At 36.3% G+C, this 23,140-nt stretch overlaps 1 protein-coding gene across 1 annotated transcript in view; it reads right to left on the reverse strand.

Moving 5' to 3' along the window:
• The window catches only part of LOC131168543 (aspartic proteinase 36-like), a 42,957-nt gene that overhangs the window by 16,773 nt on the left and 3,044 nt on the right, over nt 1–23,140 (reverse strand). The window contains exon 5 of the mRNA XM_058128049.1: nt 5,598–5,760. Within this exon, the coding sequence (XP_057984032.1) occupies nt 5,598–5,760 (163 nt within the window). The remainder of the gene's footprint in view (nt 1–5,597; nt 5,761–23,140) is intronic.

A 23,140-nucleotide genomic window follows, 5' to 3' on the forward strand; every position in this document is an offset into this window, starting at 1 on the left:
GAAATAAAACAGAATATATGAAATGTAATTTTAGTAAAGATAGGAGGAATATTGGAAACAAAGTTAAACTTGATGATGAAGAAATAAATAGCACTTGTAGATTTCGATACCTTAGATCTATTATGCAAGCTGAAGGTTAAATTGAAGATGATGTAATGCATAGAGTTAAAGCAAATTGGGTAAAATGGAGAAGTGCTTCAAGTGTGCTATGTGATCACAGAATACCCTTAAAATTGAAAAGGAAGTTTTATAGGACAACTATAAGACCAGCTATGCTATATGGATCAAAATGTTGGGCGACGAAGAAACATAATATCCAAAAAGTAAAAGTTTCCGAGAAGAGAATGCTTAGATGGATGAGTGGTATAACAGTGAAAGATAAATTAAGGAATGAATATATTCATGGTAAGTTAGGTGTAGCTCCTATAAAAGATAAGATAAGGGAGGGACGACTCAGATGATATAGACACTTGCAACGTAGGCCACATAATGCACCTGTGAGGAAGAGTGACTTAGTTACTGTGGAGGGTAGTAGAAGGGGTAGGGGTAGACCTAAAATAACTTGGTAGGAGATAGTGAGTAAGGATTTAATATCTTTGAATCTATCAAAAGAAATGGTCCATGATTGCATAAATTGGCGGAAAAGAATTCACATAGCCAACCCCACTTAATGGGACTAAGGCTTGGTTTTGTTGTTGTTGTGTTGTTTTTTAATTGAAACAAAAAATTATAACAAGGGCCTTTGAATTACATGAAAAGTTAAAACTTTCAACATTTTATGCCAACCATCATGTCTAAATTATACTTATTTTTTATAATAAATAATATTTAATTGATTTATGAATTTCATCTATATTAATCGAATAAATTTAATACACATATTATATTACAACTATTGCATCTCATACACAACATAGACGTATTTAGTTTGTAATATATTAGTCCAAAAATTTTACTATATTTATTAACCATTTCTAAAGTTTCATTAAAGAATTTCATGCTTTACTACTAATGTCCATCATTTTTTCAAATCGAATATGAAATTGACATCAAAATCAAAATTTCTATCAAAGTTTCCATACTTTTGGAGGTTCAAAATTTTAGTCGAAATCGAAATTAAAGACATTGCTTTTATCACCCTCATTGCGGAGAAATATTAGACCAATTAGTTTGCTCACTAGTCCCTATAAGATGTTAACAAAGGTTTTGAAACTTTGTCAAAGGTAATTAAGATAGGTTTTGGCCTTTTGGGGATACAATGACTTTGGCTCAGTGTGCTATTGTTAACGGATAGACAGAATTTAGATGCAGTATTGATAACCAATGAGGTGTTTGAAAATGTGATGAGGAGGGCAGGGGTTTTATTTGAGTTTCAAAAAAACTTTCAATATCTACATTGGGGGTTTTTTTGGAGAAGGGGTTGGTTAAGATGGGTTTTGGGATAGTTTTGAGTAAATGGATTAAAGGATATTTATCCTCAACCAAAATGGCCGTAATTATGAATGGACAGTCTAGGGAATGGTTTAGAACTTCCAGGGGGTTGAGGCAATGGGATCCCCTTTCTCCTTTCTTTGTTTGCCTTGGTGATTGATGGGTTAACTAGAATAATCACTCATGTTCAGGATTTGGGAATGATTAGAGGTCTTAACGTAAGAAGGGAGGAAATGGAGGTGTCTCACCTTCAGTTTGCAGATGATACCATTTTTTTTTTCCATAAGGGTACTGCTGCGAAATTTCAAGAAGTCCTTGGTCCAAGAATTTTCGAAAAGATTTTGCATTGAATGTCAACATGGCAAAGAGAGGGGTGGCTGGTAATAATATGGATCATGATATTTGGATGGTTTCAAAGCTCTAGCTGATTGTGAGACTGGCTTGGCCTTTGTTGTACTTAGTTCTTCCTATAGAGGGTAACCTTACCTCAATTGCTTTTTGGGATCCGTGGTCAAGAGTGGGGAGGAGATTGGAGGGGTGGAAGAGGCTAATTTTGTTCATAGGGGTTGATGTTACTCTAGTTAGAGCTACCTTTTTTAATATCCCCATTTATTTATTTATTTATTTATTTTTCTCTCTTTTTAGATATCTTTTGAGCGTGTCTGTTTTGGAAAGGTTGATGAGAAAATTCTTATGGTCTGGCACTCGAGATAATAAGGGCATCACCTTGTTAGTGGGATGTGGTTAGGAGATCTAATTCTAAAGGCGATTGGGCCATGGTAATGTGGCTTCTAAGAAAATTTCTTTAGTCAGGAAATGGCTATGGGGATTCCCCTTAGAGACAAATTTCCCTTGGCACAAGGTCATTAGAAATAAAAACATTGGAATGGCTGGGGATACCAGAGGGAGGCAAGTGTTTCTTATGTAAGTCCTTGGAGGTTCCAACCCTAAGCTGTCCAATTGTTCTTTCCTCTCACTTGCTTCAAAAATGGGTAATGATAATTGAGCCACTTTTGTGAGAATCTTTGGGTGAGGTAGGTTACTTGGAGGCATAGTTTTAAAACTCAGTGCATGACCATACATTATATAACAGAATGGATGGCTTTCGAGACTGTTATAGGGCGATATCTCAGAGGGCAACCAATTCACAACCATAACACCCCATTACAGTATCATAATGGCCATTATAATGTGAGTGACTAAAATAGGTTTTTGAGCATGGTTTCAAATAGTGTGACAGTTAACGGCATTATGTGGCAGTTTTATGGGTTCACAATACTGTTATACACCAATAAATTCGTGGGAAGGAGGAAATTCACAGTTGTAGTGGCCATAACAAGCGCTATAACCAATAGATATCCACTACAGGACTGTTATAGCAGAAAAATATAATTACTAGTAACTTTTACTTTTCTTCTCATTTTTTTTTTTTTTTTTCCCTTTCACAAGTAATTCTCAATAAGCTCTATGAAGAGAGTGGGAGAAGATCATAATGAGGGTAATAATGACACAAAAATTATTTCTCTTATATTAATGTTGACAAGAGATGCATCAATTAACAATTTGATATGAACACCGTTTAGGACAACATTAGTCATTTCATATTTGTTTTCTATATTTTTAAACTTCAACCTTCTTTTCTTTCTAGTGTTTGAATTAATTAATTTATTTAATGATATTTTATCATTATACATTATTATTTTAAAGCTTAGGTTCTATCTATACAATATAAATTGTTTGTCTAAAATTTATTATATTTTTAACAAATAAATAATAGAACTTGTTTAATTCACTGTAATAGATCAACGGAGTTTATAATTACTTTGTTTTATTACTACTTTGTTTTATTACTTAGTTAATCACACATATGATTGATGAAAAAAGTGAAAATTCTATATATATTTTGTGAATAGAGGTTTAATACGGATATAAAATTTATTGTCCTTACTAAACAACGTTGGTAAGTTGAACTAAAGGATCCATCTCTTTGAGAAGGGCTAAGAGCTTAAAACATGCAATTCAACCAATATAAACAAATTGTGTGGGCTTGAAAAAATTTCACAGCCATTACACCCGCTTCTCATTATGTAACATCCCTCCCGCTACCCACTACACTAGTTACTCGTTAGCATTACGCTACGCTACTCACTTCCACTATTTAAAGACATGTTTTTGAGACCCTTTTTTTTTGGCATTTTCTTCTCCTTTCCCTTTATCGAAGCTTAGTTTAAGATGGTTTACTTTAGTTAATAATTTAAAATTTTAAAATTAAAAAAAAATATATATTTTTGGGTTTATTTTCTTCGGCATTTAGTATGCATTCACTTAACAACTAGCATTCAAATGCACCCAACTTTTTCTCATTAAATTACATATGTTCATATTCTTACTTCTTTTAATTTTATTTTTGTTTTGTGTTTTTTCATACACCTAAGTTGGAGAGAAATATACATCATATTGCTATGCATTTTTGTCCTTCTTTAACATATGAACATTCTATATCTTATGTTTGGATAATTAAAAATTCCATTAAAGATTAACAAAGCACAGAAGATGGTATTCTATATTTTATTTTCTTTATATTTATGACTTCTTAGTTTAAACTTCCCTAATAATCAATAAAGTAGTGAGAAGTAGCAAATGCATGAAGTAGCAAATGCATGCTTCTTCTCACCAATTGCAACTCAAGCAACCAAGATGACATCCAATACTTCTAGTATATGTTACATTTAAATTGATTAAAATTTACAAAAAAATTCATTTAAAAACACTAGTTTATAGTATTTTGGGATCAAACCATGTGAATCTATATGTTTTTAACTAGTTTACTAGTACGAAAAATGAAATCAGGGATGCAGGATGCCATGTCCATTACCCGTACTGTAACATCCGGATAGCTGCATCTGTTACACCGCAATCATTACTGTTACGCAGACTGTTACCCCTATTTAAAATAATGCTTGTAGACCTTGGATCCTTTCTTTTTCAAATTATCCTTCTTACATAATGCCCCAATCTCTTCTTTTATTCTTTGCAAGGGGCACCCTCACTTCGGCTTTCCACTTTCTTTGGAGTCTTACGCATGGAGAAATTGATGAGCTAATCATTTTGCTAAATGTTTTGAATATTTTGTTCCTCAGGGTGATTCTCTGGTCTAGTTAGGGTATTCTTCAGATCCTTTTTTTTACTAAATCCTTCTTTCTTTATTTATTAAATCCTTCAAACCCATCTTTTTTTTCCTTGGAATAAAGTCATTGGAAGCCTAATGTTCCTTTTAAGATCATGGCATTTCTATGGACTTTGACTCTTACTAGGCTTAAAACAAATGACTTGTTGCAGGTAAGGAGGCCCTATAAGGCTCTTAGTTCACATATTGGTGTGCAGTGAAACCAATGCGCCTCACTTTATAAATTGTCGATGACATGACAGCTATGTTCTACCATGTTCTCTACTTCTGGGGAAACATGGTAGCCTTGCTAAGTGTGGGTGAGTTCTTGTTGGTGCAGTATGGGGGTAATGAAAAGAGTGAAAAGGGGTGATCTTAAGGAAATGCACAGTATGCTATTCCTTGGACTTTTTTGGCCAAGAGAAAGGCGAGAATTTTCAACCCTAAAACTACTTTATTTGTATCTTTGGAATAGAGTAGTTTTTCATCACTTTTTTTTGGGTCTGACCTATAACGATACAGGATGGCAGCAATTTTGTATTGTTTACAGCTGAGTACTGGAGGATGGCTTGTCCTCGAAAGCTTGAATAATTGCTTATTTTTTAAATGAATGAATCTTTCTTATGAAAAAGTTTGTACAGGGGTATGATAGTTTATAAAGAAGCAGTGACCTTTAAGGCAAATGGCCATACAAGAGTAACCGTAATTCCAACCGACGTGAAATAGGCAAGGAATTGGAACTACAATATCTCACCACGGGGATGTCTATTTCTCATCTACATTATGCTAGTCGGAATCACACCAACTTTCGTATGGCCATTTTCCTTAAAATGACAATACTTCTTTACCCTATATAAGGGCTATTCCATTCTCTAAACCAAACATAGCATAAATTTCCTCCCAAAAAATTGAAAATCGATAAAAACTTTTGAACAAAAAAAATTGTAATAAGAAAGAAAAACAGACATAATAACAACAACAATGACAACAACTGACTTACAGAAGTAACAAATGGATCATAAGCTTCTTCCGCAAGGTACGCCAAAGTTGTCCCAGAATCAACAATGGTTCCACGATTGCTTGAGGTTGCAAACACTGCCGGATCAATTGGCAATGATTGCCCATTGACAGCAATGCTCTGCAGATTCAAATTGTAATGAGGCCTGAAAATTTTGAGAGAAAAAGCAGAAAAAGTTGCAGCAAAATCAGCACTCACATTCTTCAAATAGTTACATCCGTCCAAGCATAAAACCAACAAGAGTTAGCCAGAGAACAATATGAATCCTGAACTAGAAAAACTGTAGAAGATATCAGACTATGGAAGTATGCATGTGCATGACAAATACTTCCACAAAACAATGACTCAGCTCGCATAGCAGACAGAAGTCTTGTAATGAGTAACTTGAGCAAGAATAAAAGTAGAAAGCGAAGTGCAAAGAGATGGTTAACAGAGAAATATGGAACTGCGAGCATAAATTAAATGGGAATATTAACCTGGTTCAAGTTTAAAAATGTTTCTAGGAAAGTTCCTAATGACCTCATTGGCTAGCCAAGACCATCAGTTACAAATTAGGACAATTTTCAGATCTTGGAAGGAAACTGTCTCAACAATAAGGATGACAAATTCTGTTCAACAATATAGACTGCTTAGTAAATTTCAACCACATTTATACACTACAATCCACCCATGGCCTTTGAATGTAGCAAGTGATAACTAAGCCATTTGATTGATCTGATTAACCCCTTAATGCACCAGTTCAATGAAAGGATTTCCAAATCAAGAGACTGGAGCTCTTTTTTGCATGTCTAAAAATCCTCTCAACCCCTCTTATTCAGTCATTGACCAATCCATTGTCAAATGAATTTCAAAGACGATCAACAAACCTCCACAACCTCATCTTCCCTCATATACTCCCTACAGACCTTCTCTTCTGACCATGATTCGAAATCGCGGTCACGGGTAACGTCGCGAAACGGTCGCGGGTTGCGGGAGACGCGGGTGTTACGTAACGGGAAGCGGGCGTAACGGTCATGAATTTTTTTCACGCATGCACAACCATGCGAAAATTAAAAAATAAGCATGAAATCCATTAATACATGATTTTTAATGAATTTTGAAGGCTTTCATTCAACCTACAAATGCTTTTTAATAGGCATTATGATTTTTATATTAATTTTAGTGCGCTGTTTACAAAAAAAAGCATATTTTTTTATAGTTTACATTACTTTAATGAGTAAAAAGATGTAGAAATGTAAGAATCAATTAATTTAAGTCATAAAGTTACTAAAAATGAATCAATACTCAATAGACTTAATACTCAATATACACATTACACATACATGAATTTAAAAAGTGATTAATATCAAATATCAATAAATAGTTGAAAATACATGAATACAATATTACAAATTTATAACATAACACATGTCACCACCAAAGAGAATGACGTGGAGGGTCTTCATAATTTGCATCTGTATCTTGAGATTGGGATGGGAAATTATCTCCCCATCCTTGTGGAAATACATAGTTGAATGAACCCAAGTTTGCGTCATTTTGTTGTTGCTCTTGAAAATGTACTGGTGATGAAAATTCTCCTGAATAATGTCTATAAGTTGGGGCAGGGGCTGGCTCTGGGTAGTATGTAGAAGAAGACTCACTAGATCCTGAGATTCCTGATCCACTGGGATAAAAATGTGAGTCACGAGATGCATAATGTGGATATGCTGGATGAGATCCATATGATTGTGATGATGAACCATCTAAACCAAAGTCGCCAAAACTACGAACCACACCATATGAATCTTCAGTAGAATCGCTAGGGTCACCACGAGCACTCCTCCTTCTCCTGGGTTGTAAAGATTGGTTCCCTGGAGGAATACCCATGTCATAATTTTCAGGTATGTCATGTAGTCCATAAGGATCAAAAGGATATATATCCTTTCCAAATGATGTCCCTGTATCATATCCATAATTATATTCTACACCGCTGCCTCCACCACCACCACTGCCACCCCCCCCAACCCCAGCTCCAGCACCACTATTACCATCATCATCACTTGGTGGGCTCAAACCAAGATTGTCATCACTTCGTGTACGTTCAGGGCTTGAACCTGAATCATCATGCGCGTTTATTGGTGGTTGATCACCTCCTTCTGTAGTACCACCAATCTCTTCATTTAACCAATTTGAATTGTCCTGACCGTCGAGTAGTGGTGTCTCTCTCTCCTCTAACCATTGACTTAAAGGATCATCTTCTTCGAAAATGTAGTCCAAATTGATAGGATTGAAACCCTCTTCAATTTCTCGTTGGCTTCTTCTCATTGTACGTCTTAACTTTAACCTCATGTTGTAATGTACGAAAACAAGTTTTTGTAGTCTCATGTACTTTAATCTATTTCTTGTTTTCGTATGGATGAGGCTAAAGGTGCTCCAATTACGCTCACAGTTCGAAGCTGATGTGGTCTGGCTAAGAACTCTAATTGCTATTCTTTGGAGCTCAGGAGCACACAAGCCATAATGAATCCACCATTCAGCTGCATGAATAATTAAAAAGAGTTTTATGTTAGTATAGCGTATTTCAAAAGTCAAATTTGAACACAAAGAAAGAAAATAGAGTAATTCTCCATTATTTAGCTATATAGCCATATTTACCAGGATTTGTTTGTTTCACTGCCCTTTGAGCCAACGGGGTTCCAAAAGTCTCATGTCTATCTCGATATAGCAACAACTAAAAAAGGATGATTGTGAAATATAATTAATTAATTAGATGTATTAATAATTATTCTTGAAAGTATTACAGAATACTAGAACAATTCAGTATTCAATTTAATGGAACCAATACTTACTTGATTAATAGCCCGAATTTGAGTATCTATATCAGGTACCAACTTGGTTATCACTTTTTTAACTACATCCATGACTTCTCTAGCAACTTCAGGAGAGGGTGGGGCACCATAAAGAAATTGTGGGTTCAAAAAATACCCGAAAATTAAATTTAGAAACATATTAATCAATAGTTTTCTAATGCAACTATGCATAATTTAAAAGTTAAAATAATAAGAAATTGTATTTGATTTACACTTACCAGCAGCGTGCAAATCTTGGTGCAACTGAAAATTTCACCGATTGTCAATAATTTTCCAATAGTCTTTGTAAAACCGGCAATCTTTTTGAATGGCCAACTTCGCCCTATCAATTGCCTCGTATATGAAGCCCATGGTTGGTTTTTCATCACCATCAACCAATTTAAGAACTTTCACCAAGGGTTCTTACACTTTAATTATATCAAAGGCCTTTTGCCAAAACTCTTTGCCTAAGATAATTTTCTTTGAATCATATGCTGGGCCTGATTTTGCCATTCCAAACCTTGAGTTTTTCCAAGCATCAGATGTAAACATTTCCCTTAGTGCTTGTTTATGCCTGACAATAGTCTCCAAAGCAATGAAATTTGTGGCAAATCGAGTGATGGCAGGGCGAAGTAACTCTCTATTATTTGTGAATTTCTTCATGAAATTCACTGTCCATGTGTGGTTGTAAATAAATGAGGTTATTGTTCTTGCATCTTCTAAGACCTTCTTCACGTTACTTTTCTTACCAACATCTTCAAGAATAAGGTCTATGCAATGAGCTGCACATGCTGTCCAATAGAGATTGGGCCTCTTCTGCATTAATAATTTTCCTCCTGCCTTCATTGCAGCTTCATTATCAGTCACTACTTGGACAACATTCTCCTCTCCAATTTCTTCAACCACCTCATCCATTAATCTGAAATGAAATTATAGATTCAATAATTACTACTATTTAATTAAAAACATGCAAGTTCATAATACTATTTGCATATACAATTAAAATTAGAAAATTACCTGAAATAATATTCAGTTGTTCTGCTTAGCACATCAGAGGCATCAACTGATTTATGAAACACGGTGCCTCTATCGCAATAAACTAAAAATTTTATAATGTATTTTCTAGTTGGTCCTAACCAACCATCACACATAAGTGTTACACCTCTTTCCTTCCAAATTCCAGCAAAAGAAGCTATATAATTTTTCATTTCTTGATACTCTTGCTCCAAATAAATTTCAGATATCTCATAGGGTGATGGACCCTTCACCCCCTTTCCAACCTCTACAGCAATATCAAGCATAGGCTACATAAATGGAGAGTCAGCTACATTCGCTGGAATCCGATTATAAATTAGGAATTTTCCAACCGCTTTTCCTAATTTACTTCTTAAACCTTTCAGTAACTTTGTGTTGAGTTTTGATTGTTTCGCACTCTTGCTTTTTTCTAAAATAGGATCCATTGCCTTTAGTCTAGCTTCAGGGGCATCAGGATTGATCCATTGTCGTCCACTACCTCCAGCTTCTCGACCACTATAAGATCGAGCTCCTGCTCTATTGAAACCCCTGGTAGCACCACTGCCAGAGCCACCTCCCTCTTCATAAATATTACCCCTTCCAGTTGTTCTTGCTCGAAATCTTTGTCTCTCTTCCCATTGTTGTTGTGATCGCATGCTTTCTTGTCGAGCAAATCTCATACTTTCTTCTTCCAAGTCTTCTTCATTGCTCAAATTCTCAAAATCTCCTCTAATTTGGGCTTCTGCTTCTTCTTGCCTTTTTTGTTTATCTCTTTTCTTCTCAGCATACTGTTGTAGATGTTTCATCATTTGTTCTCTTACTTGTGTGGTCACATTTGAGCATCCAGCTACTTGACCCTTTTTATGTGCCAAGTGTTGTTTCAAGCGTGTAATGCCCCCTTTGATTATCTTCCCACATAACTTACACATAATAACATGTCTATTACCGTCTACCGCAGTACCAAAATGCCATCCAATATCCTCACTAGGTAAGTTTTCATTTCCTCTATCACGTGACATATTGATAGACTTAATTTGATGATCTATACACAAAATATAAAGAAAATACAAAGTTACAACCTTCCTACAATGACAGGAATAATATAATTAGTAATTTAGTAAATATTAAATAATAAGTACTAAATAGTCTTAATTTTAAATACTTATTACGTAAAAATAAGTATAATATTTGATTAAAAATAATAAGTAATGTTTATTTTTTTTATATTTAAATAAACAAAATTATAAAATATTAGATATTTTATTACAAAAAAAATATATTCCTTTATCTTTAAAAAGATATTTTCATTATTTTTTATAGCTTGATTTTATTTTCATTTATAACTATAAGAAATTAACAGGTGAAAAAGATTTTTGCTCTACTTTCATATACATCATAGCATCACAAATAGAGATCCATACATTACAAATTGACTATTTAATTTTTTAAGCATTTTCTCAGTATATGGATTAAAATTAAATTTTTCTACAAATTCCAGTAGTAATTAGTAAAAATCAAATTTATTAATGTATTAACTATTAGGTTAATTTTTTTTTTATTAAGTTATTAATTTTTACTTTATTTGATAACTAAAAACAAAAAATAGATGTAAACATTTATTTTACCTAATTTTAAATTTAAGGTCAAAATGATGTTTTAAAACTTAAAAAATATTAATAAACAGGGTCAACCTACTCAAGAAATGGCAAGTAGATACACATGTAACATAAAATGGGTGACAGATGTTATTTAATTTTTTTTTCTTTTATAATATGAATATTATTTAATATTTTTTCAATAGATGGGAGTGAATATGATATCTTCTTTATCAAAATGACCACTTTGTCCAGCTGACATAAATAGTATGTTAGCCAATTGGTGCCATGAATTAATTTTATTTCTATAAGTTTGGCAAATCCTAAGACTAAATATTATAATAATTGTGCAGAGTATTCCTTGGAATTCTTTAAGAATGGTGAAAAATAGAGCTCAATTAAGCCTAGATAATATAAAATGCCATCACATGGATGTCTTGTGTACATACATTATTTTAATGCTTTGTTTAGATGGTGAATGCAGTAGTGGATTATTGATATTCAAATATTATTATAAAAAAGGCTTCAATTATTATTGGTAAATATTAATTATTTACTAACCTTAAAAAATATTAATTATAAAATATTAATAATTGCTTGCTATGTCATGGAATTAATTTTCATAATTATCTTTCAAAAAATATAATACAATTAAAATATTTATAAATTAAGAAAATTTTATTTTACATAATTATTAATGATTTCTAATTTTTTACTCTATTAAATTACTTTTTTTTAATTCAATTTAACAAACCTATTTTACCACAAAATATAATTTAAAAAAATAAACAGAATGAAAAGGGCTGTGGTACAATAAAATATAATTTAAAAAACAAAAAAAACATAATGAAAAGTGTTGTGGGTGTTAGCGTGTCTCATACGCTGAGGCCTGGTAGTCGAGTCAGACCGAGAGAGGGGAGGGATTCGAGGGAACTCGGAGGAGCCTCGAAGAGTCGAAGGAGCGAAGCACAAAGCAGCGATGACTCCAAGCTCCGAGCCTCCGAAGCTGAAATCGAGAGGCTGGCTAGTGGCGACTGCGACGATTGGCGGAGGAAGGTGCCGACTGCGACGACTGGCGGAGCTGCTGCAGACCTTTCGCCGTCGCCGGTGACTTGCCAAGTTGCTGGAAGCCTGGAACTGCAAGTCTGCAATTCTAAGTCCTGGAAGGCTGCGAAGTCTGCAATTCTGAGTAGATCTGCTCGATAGCCTCAGTGTGCTCACTCTCAGGCTTTGAAGCCTTCTTATTGCCGAAGGCCAACAAATTTTCAAGGTCAGTTTGTAACTTTCCATTTTACCCTTTGAATGGCAGATGGGTGTGAGGACTGGGGAGAGGGGGAAAGCAGCGCTGCTGCCTGCTGCCCTTCAGCGAATCTGCGACCTGTCGGCCATGTAACGGTCCGTAACGGACGTTACGATGTGTAACGTTGGAGTATCGACCGTTACGTGCTGTTACGCCTCCGTAATGACCGTTACGGCTGTGAATTTTTTCCGAACCGCATTATCGGCCCGTATCGGTTTCGGGCCCTCCGATTTCCGTTACGTATCGGCCGTTACGCTACGTAACGGCCGTTATTTAAAACCATGCTTCTGACCACCCATCACCATCTCCTCCCACAGTTGATTGATAGGCTCCACTTCTAAAGCAAAGATAATTGACAACTACAACAACAACCTCAACATCTGTTCTCCCAACATCTGCGGCTTCCCACCACCAAATTTGTTGAAGTACCACAGCAGCCATTGCAGCAACTGTGGCAAGACAATGTAACATCATCAGCTACCAGTTGAAATAGACAACCTCCAGACAACACATCCTCTTGCCATATATAGCATTCTTTATTTTTTTTTTATTTTTTTTTTATTTTTTGAATTCTTCAGCTGTAATCTAGTGTTCACCAGATCTATTGTGAGCCAGATATGTTATTGTGTTGTTTTTATTTTTTATAATTTTCTGTTTTCAAAATTAATCTCTACTTTTTAATTTGGGATGCAAGTGAACCAGATAGGCTGTTGATCAAATGTTTTTCTTCCCTATTTTGTTCTTTCGCAAATTGATTTCAATTCAAATTGAGATGGAATTGATTTGTAATTATAATGTTTTTTTGTTGTAATTATCAATATTTTGGCACTTCTTTGAAGCTAATTTCTATTTTTGTAAAATTTGGGATGCAATTGATCTGTAACTGCAATGCTTTTCTTAGCATGATTTGTAATATTTTAGTGCTTTTTTTTGTTGGTATAAACTTTTTTTGTGTGATTTAGATGATTTGATCTATAAATTTTTTTTACGTAATTTTGATGATTTGATCAATTTAATTTGGATAATTTTCTCCTATGGGATAGCCCAACAGATAAAGCTTGAGGCTGCCATTTTAGAGGTATCAGGATCAAACCTTGAGAGGAGATGAGAAAGGAGATGGGATGGGAAATGGACAACCTTTCTTAGAGCACAAGTCTAATGGGAATCCATAACAAAAAAGGATAATTCTCTATCTGTTGTAGTATTTTTTGATTTTGTAAATTTTAAGTTTCTCAAAGAAGATGCACATGCAAATGTTTACCAAACAATTTAGTTTTCACGTTGTCAATAATTCAAGCTCTGTATTTGGTCTATCATAACTTGATTCACATGTCAAAACTTTATACTTAATTTTACCAAACAGCACCTCAAAAGGAAACAAGTATTTATTCTACCAATTAAGAGCGTGTTTGGTTCACGCCATCTTTCTATGTTCTCGAGAATGTGATGCCCATGGCATCTCATTCCAAGGTTTAATCGGGCACCAGAATCTAAAGTGGTGGGAATCTTAACATTCCTGGGAATGACGAATTCCCAAAAACATGGGCATCCCATTCCCAAGCTCCCGAGTAAGTTTCACATGAATCCCATTCCCATGATGGAGAACCACCAATGGAGAAATTTAGATGTTTATATTGTAGTTAGGTTTTTTATTTTAGTTTGGGAAATTTTCTGGTTATTCTAGAAATTTAATTATTTTGGAGTTATTTGTGTATCTTAAGTACTTTGGGCTTATTTTGTTACATCTTGTTTTAGTTGGGGGTTCATTTTTGTAAGTAGTAATGTTAATTAGTTGTAATTTCTTGTTAATTATTTATTTTGTGTAATTTCATGTTTTAGTTGGGGTTCATTTTGTAATTAGTAATGTTAATTAGTTGTAATTTCTTTTTTAATTAGTTGTAATGTAATTTTGTAATTTCTTGTTTTAGTTAGGGTTGTTTTGTAAGTGCGGAGGTGGTTCTCGAGTAGGGAGGAGAGCTTTGTTGTACACAAATAATGGATGTTCTAGAAAGGACCCAGAGAGGAGAGCCAAATTTTTCCCACGAAGCTCAAACCTGGATTCTGGCAAGTGAAGGTATTCTGATGGCTATAGGGATTCCCTGAATTAGTGGGGATCCAAAGTGGTGAGGGAGAGAGAGAGAGAGAGCTAGCCGGTTCCAATGTCGAAATAATCAAGGGGTATTTATAAAGGAGAGGCAAAATGTTGTAAGGTGTCATGTCTCATTTAATGAATAAGATGGAGTTTTTTTAGCAAATCAGAAAATGAAGCATGGTTAAGATAAAAGAGAATAAAAGAGAACACATGTCACAAATGACACAAAACGCTTGAGCAACTTAAGGCTAAGGGGTTGGAACCACCTTAGTCAGCCTCGACTTGAGTCCACTAAGCCAAAACTCTACAGAACACCCCAAGATTAGGATTGATAGAGACCCCAGTCACCTCACGACATTCTCTATGGCCAATAATTAACATGTACATGCGAGTTTGACAATGATTAAGTCAAAAATCTATGGCAAAGTGATAATTTTATGCATTTACATTTAGCCCCCAGCACAGGAGTTTATTCAGCTACTCTGAAAAAATTCCTGTGTATCTAAATTTGTTAAATGTGACCATATAAATGATGCAAAGTAAAAGTTTTTAAGTAAAACAGAGTAAATTTTGAATTTTCAAAAGTAAGAGTTGATCACAAAGATAAGGTAAAAACCCTACTCCAAGTAGGAGTATAAATCTCCACTCAAGTACTTAATGGACTACAATAACCATAAATCTCCACCCAAGTCCTTAATGGACTACAATAACTACTCCCAAAATAACAAGGAAAAAAAATCCTAATTGTCTTAGGAGTCTTAACAGAAGAGGCTCCCATCTTTTGCTTCTAGGAATTTCAACTAAAAAAAGTTAAGAACTCAGAAAAGTCAAGAGAAAGGAGCAACTAACGTAGCGGAGATTGATTTGCCTTTAACTCCAAACCAAGGTAAGAAAGAAGAAGAATTTACTTTAAAAAAAGATTCTTTAGGAGTTGAGTCTCATGGGAGATTTTGAGTCTTGTGGGAATTTTCTGCGCATAAAGAGGTTGAAAGTACCACGGGAATTGTGCATGTGCGAGGTCTGCAAGTTCAGCAAGAATCATGCGCACGCAAAGGGGTCTGCGAGTCCCACGGGCATTGCGCACTTGTAGGGAGGCTACAAATCCCATGGGAATTGTGTGGATGCATGGGGGTTTGCAACTCCCACAAGAATTGAAGCAAGCGAGGAGGCTGCGCATCTCAGGGAAATTTTGTGCGTGCAAAGGGTCTACCAGTTCCACGGGAATTGCGCTACACAATTCTTGGGAATTACATGCATGTAGAGGGTCTACGTGTCCCACAGGAATTGCGAGCACTAGGGGAGGAGGCCTGTCTCACAAGAATTGAATGAATGCAGGGGATTTGCAAGTCCCATGGGAATTGTGCCACACAGGGAGGTTGCTAGTCCCGCAAGAATTGTGTGCGAGCAAAGGTCAGCAAGTAGCGCAGAAATTGCAACCTGCGAGAGGATCTGCAAGTCCCACGGGAATTGCGTGCACACAGGGAGCAAGGGGAGACTACAAGTCACATGGGAAATATGCGCACATGGGGGTTCTGCGAGTCTCAAAAGAATCATGTGCACGAGGAAAGGCTGCGACTCCCTCTAGAATTGCTCACATGAGGAGGTGGAGGGTTTGCAAAAAAAAGCATACGCAAGGAAACTACAAATCTCACGGGGATTGTGGGTGCACGGGGGGACCTTTAAGTGCTGCAGAAATCGCAAGTGCATGAGAAAGCTACACATTTCACGAGAATTGCACACATGCAAGGGGTCTGCGAGTCCCACAGGTATTGTGTGCACGTGGGGAGGCTGTGAGTCCTGTAAGAAATGCAAGCAAGCAGGAAGACCACATGTCTCTCACGAAAGTTGCCACTAGACACAGATTTTTTTTTTTTAAATCTGTACTACAAATTTTTTTTTCCCAGCTAGATCTCTCTGCTTCCACCACAAACTTCCATTCACCCTCACCCCACGCCACCCCAACCCCCCTTTTTTTATGCAAGAAACCCTTTGATGCTTGATGTAAACTTTAAAAAATATAACATAAAAATATAAAATAAGTATGGTAAAATGTAAAGCGCTTCCCTAAGTATCAGAGTATCTGCTTCTTGTTCAATTGTTTGTATTAAATATTTCTTCTCCATTCATTTCTTTTCTATTATCCGCAGCATTCATGGGTAGGACTCCTCTGAAAGTTACCATGCAATAATTTGGAAGAATCAACAAGAATGGTTATGCATATGAGAGAGACCTCAAAAAGGAAATTCTAGCCCACAGAAATCACATCCTTAGCATGAAGTTTTCCATGCAAGGAAGGTTTCACATTCAAGAAACCGCAACATGAGTCTGCAAATGTAGATGTAACAAAGATGATGCTTATGCCAGAGATCTTTAGAGAGAAGTTGGTCAAGCCTCCCTCAATGTTAGTTAGAATTATAGTAGCAAAGATAACCATAAAAATGGAGGAAATGAAGATGAAGAAGATGACAATAAGAACATGTGTCTACATGACTCCTCTCCCATGGGTAAATTTTATTCCTCAGCTCAGCAAACCCCATTGCAACTTGGCCATGCTACTCAATTTCCTAACTCTCAATTACTTGGCCAATTTCTTGATACATCTTAATATCATTTGGATGGACTTGAAGCTCCTTGGCCCCTGTGAACTCTCCCACTTGCACCGTTCTTCCCCTAATTTTAGGAGTAACAAATTTACGTGGTCCTGGGAATTTATTAGTGCCTTGGGAGGATCCGATATATGAGGAGTTTCATAACTTGAGTACATGGTAGCAAATGAATTAGAACATCCTTTTAACCTTGTAGGCGAATTTTGGGCAGGTGACATATGAAGTGGAGAAAAATGTTGTCTTGTGCTCTTGGATGTCGCTAGGCAAGTATTCTACATGTCATGCAGTCTTTGGAGTTCTATGCTTCAATAGGATATTGAGTTTTGGATGATAGAACTTTGTAGATGCATCGGGTGTAAACTAGACATGTCTAATTCTTACTTGAAGCAAGCTACTAATGCTGTCAATCCTTGAGCAAACTTGGGTAGGCTAGGGAGATTGAACTTCGGCCCAAGCCTTAGGGAGATACAATCTCCACCCAACGCATGGAAGATTAGGTCTCAACCTAGTTATGAAAAATATATCCATCGAATTATGGAGTATTTTTTGTTACTTTAAGATAAGGAGAGCAAACTTCGACTGATGCCAAGGATATGACCAAGCTCCAGGGAGACATTCTCTCAGCCCTACATTTGGATTATTCGCAAGGTTGATAGAATCAAGTAAGTGGGATGGTTGGAGGGGTCTGTAGGATCAAATCGTAGAATCAGATCGAAAATCATAAGATTTTACTTTCAATGCAAAATAAATATTAAAAAATCGTATTGTGGAACTTTATGACAAGTCTTAAGACTAAAAACTTGATTAGTAACTTAGTAAGTACAAGAAGTTAAAAATACAATAAAAAGTTCAAACAATAAAAATAAGAAAAAGACGACGAGCAAGAAAAGGAGAAAAACAGTGCTCACTGTTGAGTAATTTCAAGAAGAAGAGCTGTTTCGAAGCATACTTCTGCAGCTCTGCTGGGCCTGCTGGCTTGGCTATTATCTTGGCTGCTGCTGATCAAACAACAAAAACTCTGTGTTGAAGAGGATTGAGTTCATGTTGAACACCCAGAACTTTGGCTGTCGAACACCAAAGAATTGCTGATCGAACAGCAAGACTGCTGGCTGCTGCTAATTGAACACCACTCACCAGATAGAGGGCTCTCTAGTTGTCGAAAAAGAGAGAAATTCAGGTGTTGGGTTGCTGAACTTCAATGAGGAGTATCGGACTGAGGTGTCGAACTCCAGGGAAGTCAGGTGCAGATTCTGCTGAATCTGTTCATCGATGGGAGGCTGGGAGCTTTTGCCCCAGTTTTTGAAGACTTTGGACCAAACATAAACCTTTTGGGGCCTTTGGGCCAATAAAAACATGTATTGGGCCATATTATTGAAGCCCAAAAAGGGGGGGGGGGGGGGGAGGAGACCAATCCAGATAACAAAGTAGGATTCATAGCATTCTACTTACAATTTAGGATTCCGATTCTACAATTCTACCAATTCTTTTACGAGTCTCCCATGATTCTACTTGATTCTGATTTTTGCTGCAACTTGGATTGTTGGGGTGGATCTGGATCGTAGAATTGTACAATTCTACGATCCAGATCACGAGTTTAATAACCATGAATTTCTTTATCACAAAGTTCAGATTTTTTGATGAGGATCTCTATACCACTCTCAAAGATATATTGTACTTCTTACAAACATATGTAGACTATGGAGATCCAACTTCGATTAGGTACTGGGCAGATACAATCTCCAAACAATATACGGGAGGTTACGTCTCGACCTAGCTATGAAAAACATATATATATATATATATATATATATTGTCAACATTAAAGTGATCATGTGACTTTCTAATAGGCAAAGCACCCTTCTACCCAATGCTAGGGAGATAGGATCTCGACCTAAAACCAAAGAGAGATCCTCTTGACCTACATTTGGAGTATTTGTCATGTGATAGATTTGTTGAGGAGGGGGATCCTTGTATCATTATTAGGGAGGATATCTCTCAATCTAGAGTTGAGGAGATAGAATCTCCACCCAACTCTACAGATATGATTTCTCAAGCCAGAGTTAAGGAGAGAGGCCCTTGACCCAACTTCAATGAGTCATCCTTTGAACCTCATGGTGTAAGCATTATACCAATGCACCCTCTTGTAGTCGCTAAAGAACCATGATTTCTCAACCCAAAGTTAGCGAGAGAGGCTCTCGACCCAACTTTGATGAGTCATCCTTTGAGCCTTATGGTGTAAGCATTATACAAATGCACCGTCTTGTAGTCGCTGAAGAACCATCAAAGTACATATCCCACTCTTAGCTCTCATTTGAAATGAGTAAGAATTCTTCATGGAATACTCCAAGGATGGTATATGATATAACCCCCTCACATTGACATGAAATTTGAGCCAAAAGGTCTACAAGAGCTTGAGATCGGGTAGCTTTTTAGGGGAGTGTTGGTGCTATCATATTGTTCAAGTAATAGAAACCATTTGGCTATTGTTTTGAAAAGAATAGGCTTAGTAAGGAGATACTTTATTGGATCATATTTCATCACTAGGAGTAGCTCTGAACTAGAAGATAGTGTCAAAGCTTCTAAGTGGCAAACACGAGCCACAAGCAATGCATTTCTATTGCTAAGTAATCAACTTCACTCCCATGTATGTATCTACTTAAATAATAAATTAGGCATTCTTACTCACCCACTTCTTGTGCCAGTAAAGCTCCCACGGGAATTTTTGTAGAAGTTAGATACAATCTCATAAGAAGGTCTTCGATCGCATAGGCATCATAGTCCGCGCAACTTGGATTCAATTTTCTCCATAGTTGTCTAGGCGCAAGGTGCACCGAGGCACAAATGGTACTTGGAGACAAGGCGTGAGGCGTAGGCGTAGGTGCACGCCTCACAAAGGTGAGGTGCACAATTATTAAAATTGTGTACAATACCTATTTGGCGGGTAATAGATATATGAACACATCAATAGTAATATTAGAATTTAAAATGCCAAAATATTCAATACCAAAATTGGAAATGTAATGAAATTCCAGGCCAAAGGCCCAAGAGCATCAACATAGTTCAATATCAAAAGAAAAGAGTACAACAAAAGATTTCAAAGTCTAAAATCTAAAAATCTTCCTCAGTCATCAATCCTCGCTCATCGGTAAAAACTAAATTACAAAACAGCAGCTAAATTCAGTAAAAATGTTATATATTAATTATAAACTTGTATTAAATTACATAATTAATTACATATTATATAATATTAACTTAGTGGCTTAATGCAAGTTAATATTGTAGAAGAAGAAGAAGAAGAACTAAAAAAGAAGAAGAAGCAGAAAAAGAATTGAAGAAGAAGAAGAACTGAAAAAGAAGAAGAAGAAGACGACGACTTACTAGTCAAAACTTCGAAGCAACCTGACAACTCACAAAGGCTCGAACCTCGAAGACAAAGGGCTCCTGCTGGTTCGAAGGCTCGAAGACAAAAGGCTCGTGCTGCTAGTTCGAAGGGTTAAAGACGAACGGCTCCTGCTGGTTTCATGCTCCTTTGAAGGGTCGAAGACGAAGGGCTCCTGCTGGTTTCATTCTAGTTTGAAGGGTTGAAGATGAATCCTGCTGGTTCGAGTCGAAGGCTCAAAGACAAAGGTCTAGGGCTAGTTCGAGTCAAAGACTGGATTGCTGGAAGAGGGGTTAGGGCTGGTTCTGGCTATGTTTTTTTTTCTTAACAGGTTCAAAATTTTCAAGGCGCGACTCATTGCACTCGGAGCATCAATGCACTTCAATGTGGCCACCTGCAACTCTTGAAGGTCGCCTCGCCTCAAGAGGAATGAAGCGCCAGCCTCGTCACCCCACTACGTCTCATGCGTAGGCGCACCTCAAGCACGCTTTTGACTACTATGATTTTCTTTACATCCTTTAGAGCCATCTTAATTTGATCATATTCACAAAAATCATCCATAAAGGAGAACATCTCATACCCCACTATTGCATTTACTACGATATCAGTATTAGGAAATGAAGAAATCATCCTTAGGACAAGTCTTGTTGATTTCTTTAAAACCCAAACATACTCGAATTTGACTATTTCCCAGTATATCTATCATTGCGAGGTGTCTTATTAAATTTTCTTCACTACTTTGGATGACATTCATACTAGGACCTTTCCAGGAATTGTCATTCCTTTGATCTTGAATGGAGTTATTAGTCCGTCAAGCAACTTCTACTAGGGTAGCTATCAAGTTCTCCAAATGAACTTGATTTTTCAATAAGCATGTCCTAGATGCAAACTTTCACAAGCTCTTGTTCCTTGATATCATCTTAGATGTACAGAACAGGCTCCCAAAATCATTCCACATAGTCCATCAAATCTCTTTGGACTTATGATGCTCCCTCCCAAGCTCCACCAAAGACACCTTCTCATGAGTGGAAAAAGAATTTTTCATAAAAAAACGATAGCACATCTAACCCCAAATTTCCACCGACATAACACGTGAATGTCTTTTCAATCAAGGATTTGGAGAATTCCTTTAACTTAAGGTCATCAACCAAACTATAGAAGTTGCATGTCTCCACAAACTTCATCAGATGCACCTTTGGTGTTGCCAAACTTGTCATTGAAGAGTTTGGATTTAGGACTGGCATAGTCCTTGGGGTGGCAGCTTAGAGATAATTCGATCTATAAAAGGAAGACTAAAGTCCATCCCCGAGATATGAGACTTCTTTTGATTCTTCTCCAAAAAATTGTCCAGATCCTTAGTGATGTAGGCAAAATTGGACAAGATGGATGTTAAAGGAGGCATCATGTTTGGTGGGACATGATCCTCCATGTTGAACTTATAAAAGAGGTGTAGTAGTTGCAGGAGATATAATAGGGATTGTCCCCCTAAGAAGTGGTATCTGAGAAACCACTACACGGTTTGAGGTTGAAGGATCTCTCTGAGTTGGTGGCGTGTCTTTATCATGTCCCCTAGAACTAGGAGGATCAGTAGAGTCATTGTTCACACAAGGTGAATTAGCAAGAGGGCTCCAAGCAATCCCAAGAGGAGAGAGAGAGAGAGAGAGAGAGCTTGCCAATTCTAGTGTCAAAAAATCCCCTTGAAGAATAATCAGGGGGCATTTATAAAGGAGAGGCAAAATGTCGTAAGGTGTCATCTTCCAATGATAGATTAACATGTCATGTCTCATTTAATGAACAAGATGGATTTTTAGAGCAAATCAAATAATGACGCAAGATGCTAGAGAATAAAAGGGAACATGTGTCAAAAATGACACAAAAAGCTTGAGCAACTTATGAAAAGGCCGAGGCGTTGGAACCCCCTTATCGAACCCTAATTCAAACCTACCAAGCGAAAACTCTATAGAACATCCCAAGACCAAGATTGGTAAAGACCCCGCCATGTGTCGATATTGACCTCTTGCAAAAATGCAAACACATTATAATTAATATTTAATTTAATTAATATGTACATGCGAGTTTGACATTGATCAACACAACAATCTAGGGCAAGGTGGTAATTTTACGCAATTTTAAGTATTTATAGTAAGTCTTCTTCTTCTTGTGTGCATTCTCCCTATCCTTTCCCTCTCCTTGTTCTCCTTCTACTTCTTCCTCATATCTTCTTCTTCTTTCTTCTCCTTTTGTTCTTTTTTGTTCTGTTTTTTTTTTTTTTTTTTTTGTTGCTGGCTCCTTTCATCTTCTTCCTTCCTTCTACCTTGTTAATTCTTCTTCTTCCCCACCTTTGCATTTTCTCTTCCCAGTTCTCTTTCTATGTCTGTTTCTACTTGTCCTGCATCAATTTGTTGCTTGTCCAACATCACATGGGAATCCTACTTTTGGGACTAAATAACTTGGAACAAAGAAATTTTAAACCTATAAAGTGCTGTTAGGACTAGATCTATTAGGATAATATTATTTTATACAGTCATCTTTACTTGAGGCAATCATGGAAGTATGAAAATTCATAAGAGTATAGTTAAGGAGTTCAAACAGCTGGTGGACAACTCCAAAGCACACTAAATAAGACGAAAAAACATCATAAATTAAGAGTGCATTTTAAATCAATTTATTCCACCCGAACTTATTGTTGAACCATCAAAATTAAGAGTCAA

The sequence above is a fragment of the Malania oleifera genome, chromosome 11 (assembly GCF_029873635.1).
Source record: "Malania oleifera isolate guangnan ecotype guangnan chromosome 11, ASM2987363v1, whole genome shotgun sequence".
In the NCBI taxonomy this organism is placed as follows: domain Eukaryota; kingdom Viridiplantae; phylum Streptophyta; class Magnoliopsida; order Santalales; family Ximeniaceae; genus Malania; species Malania oleifera.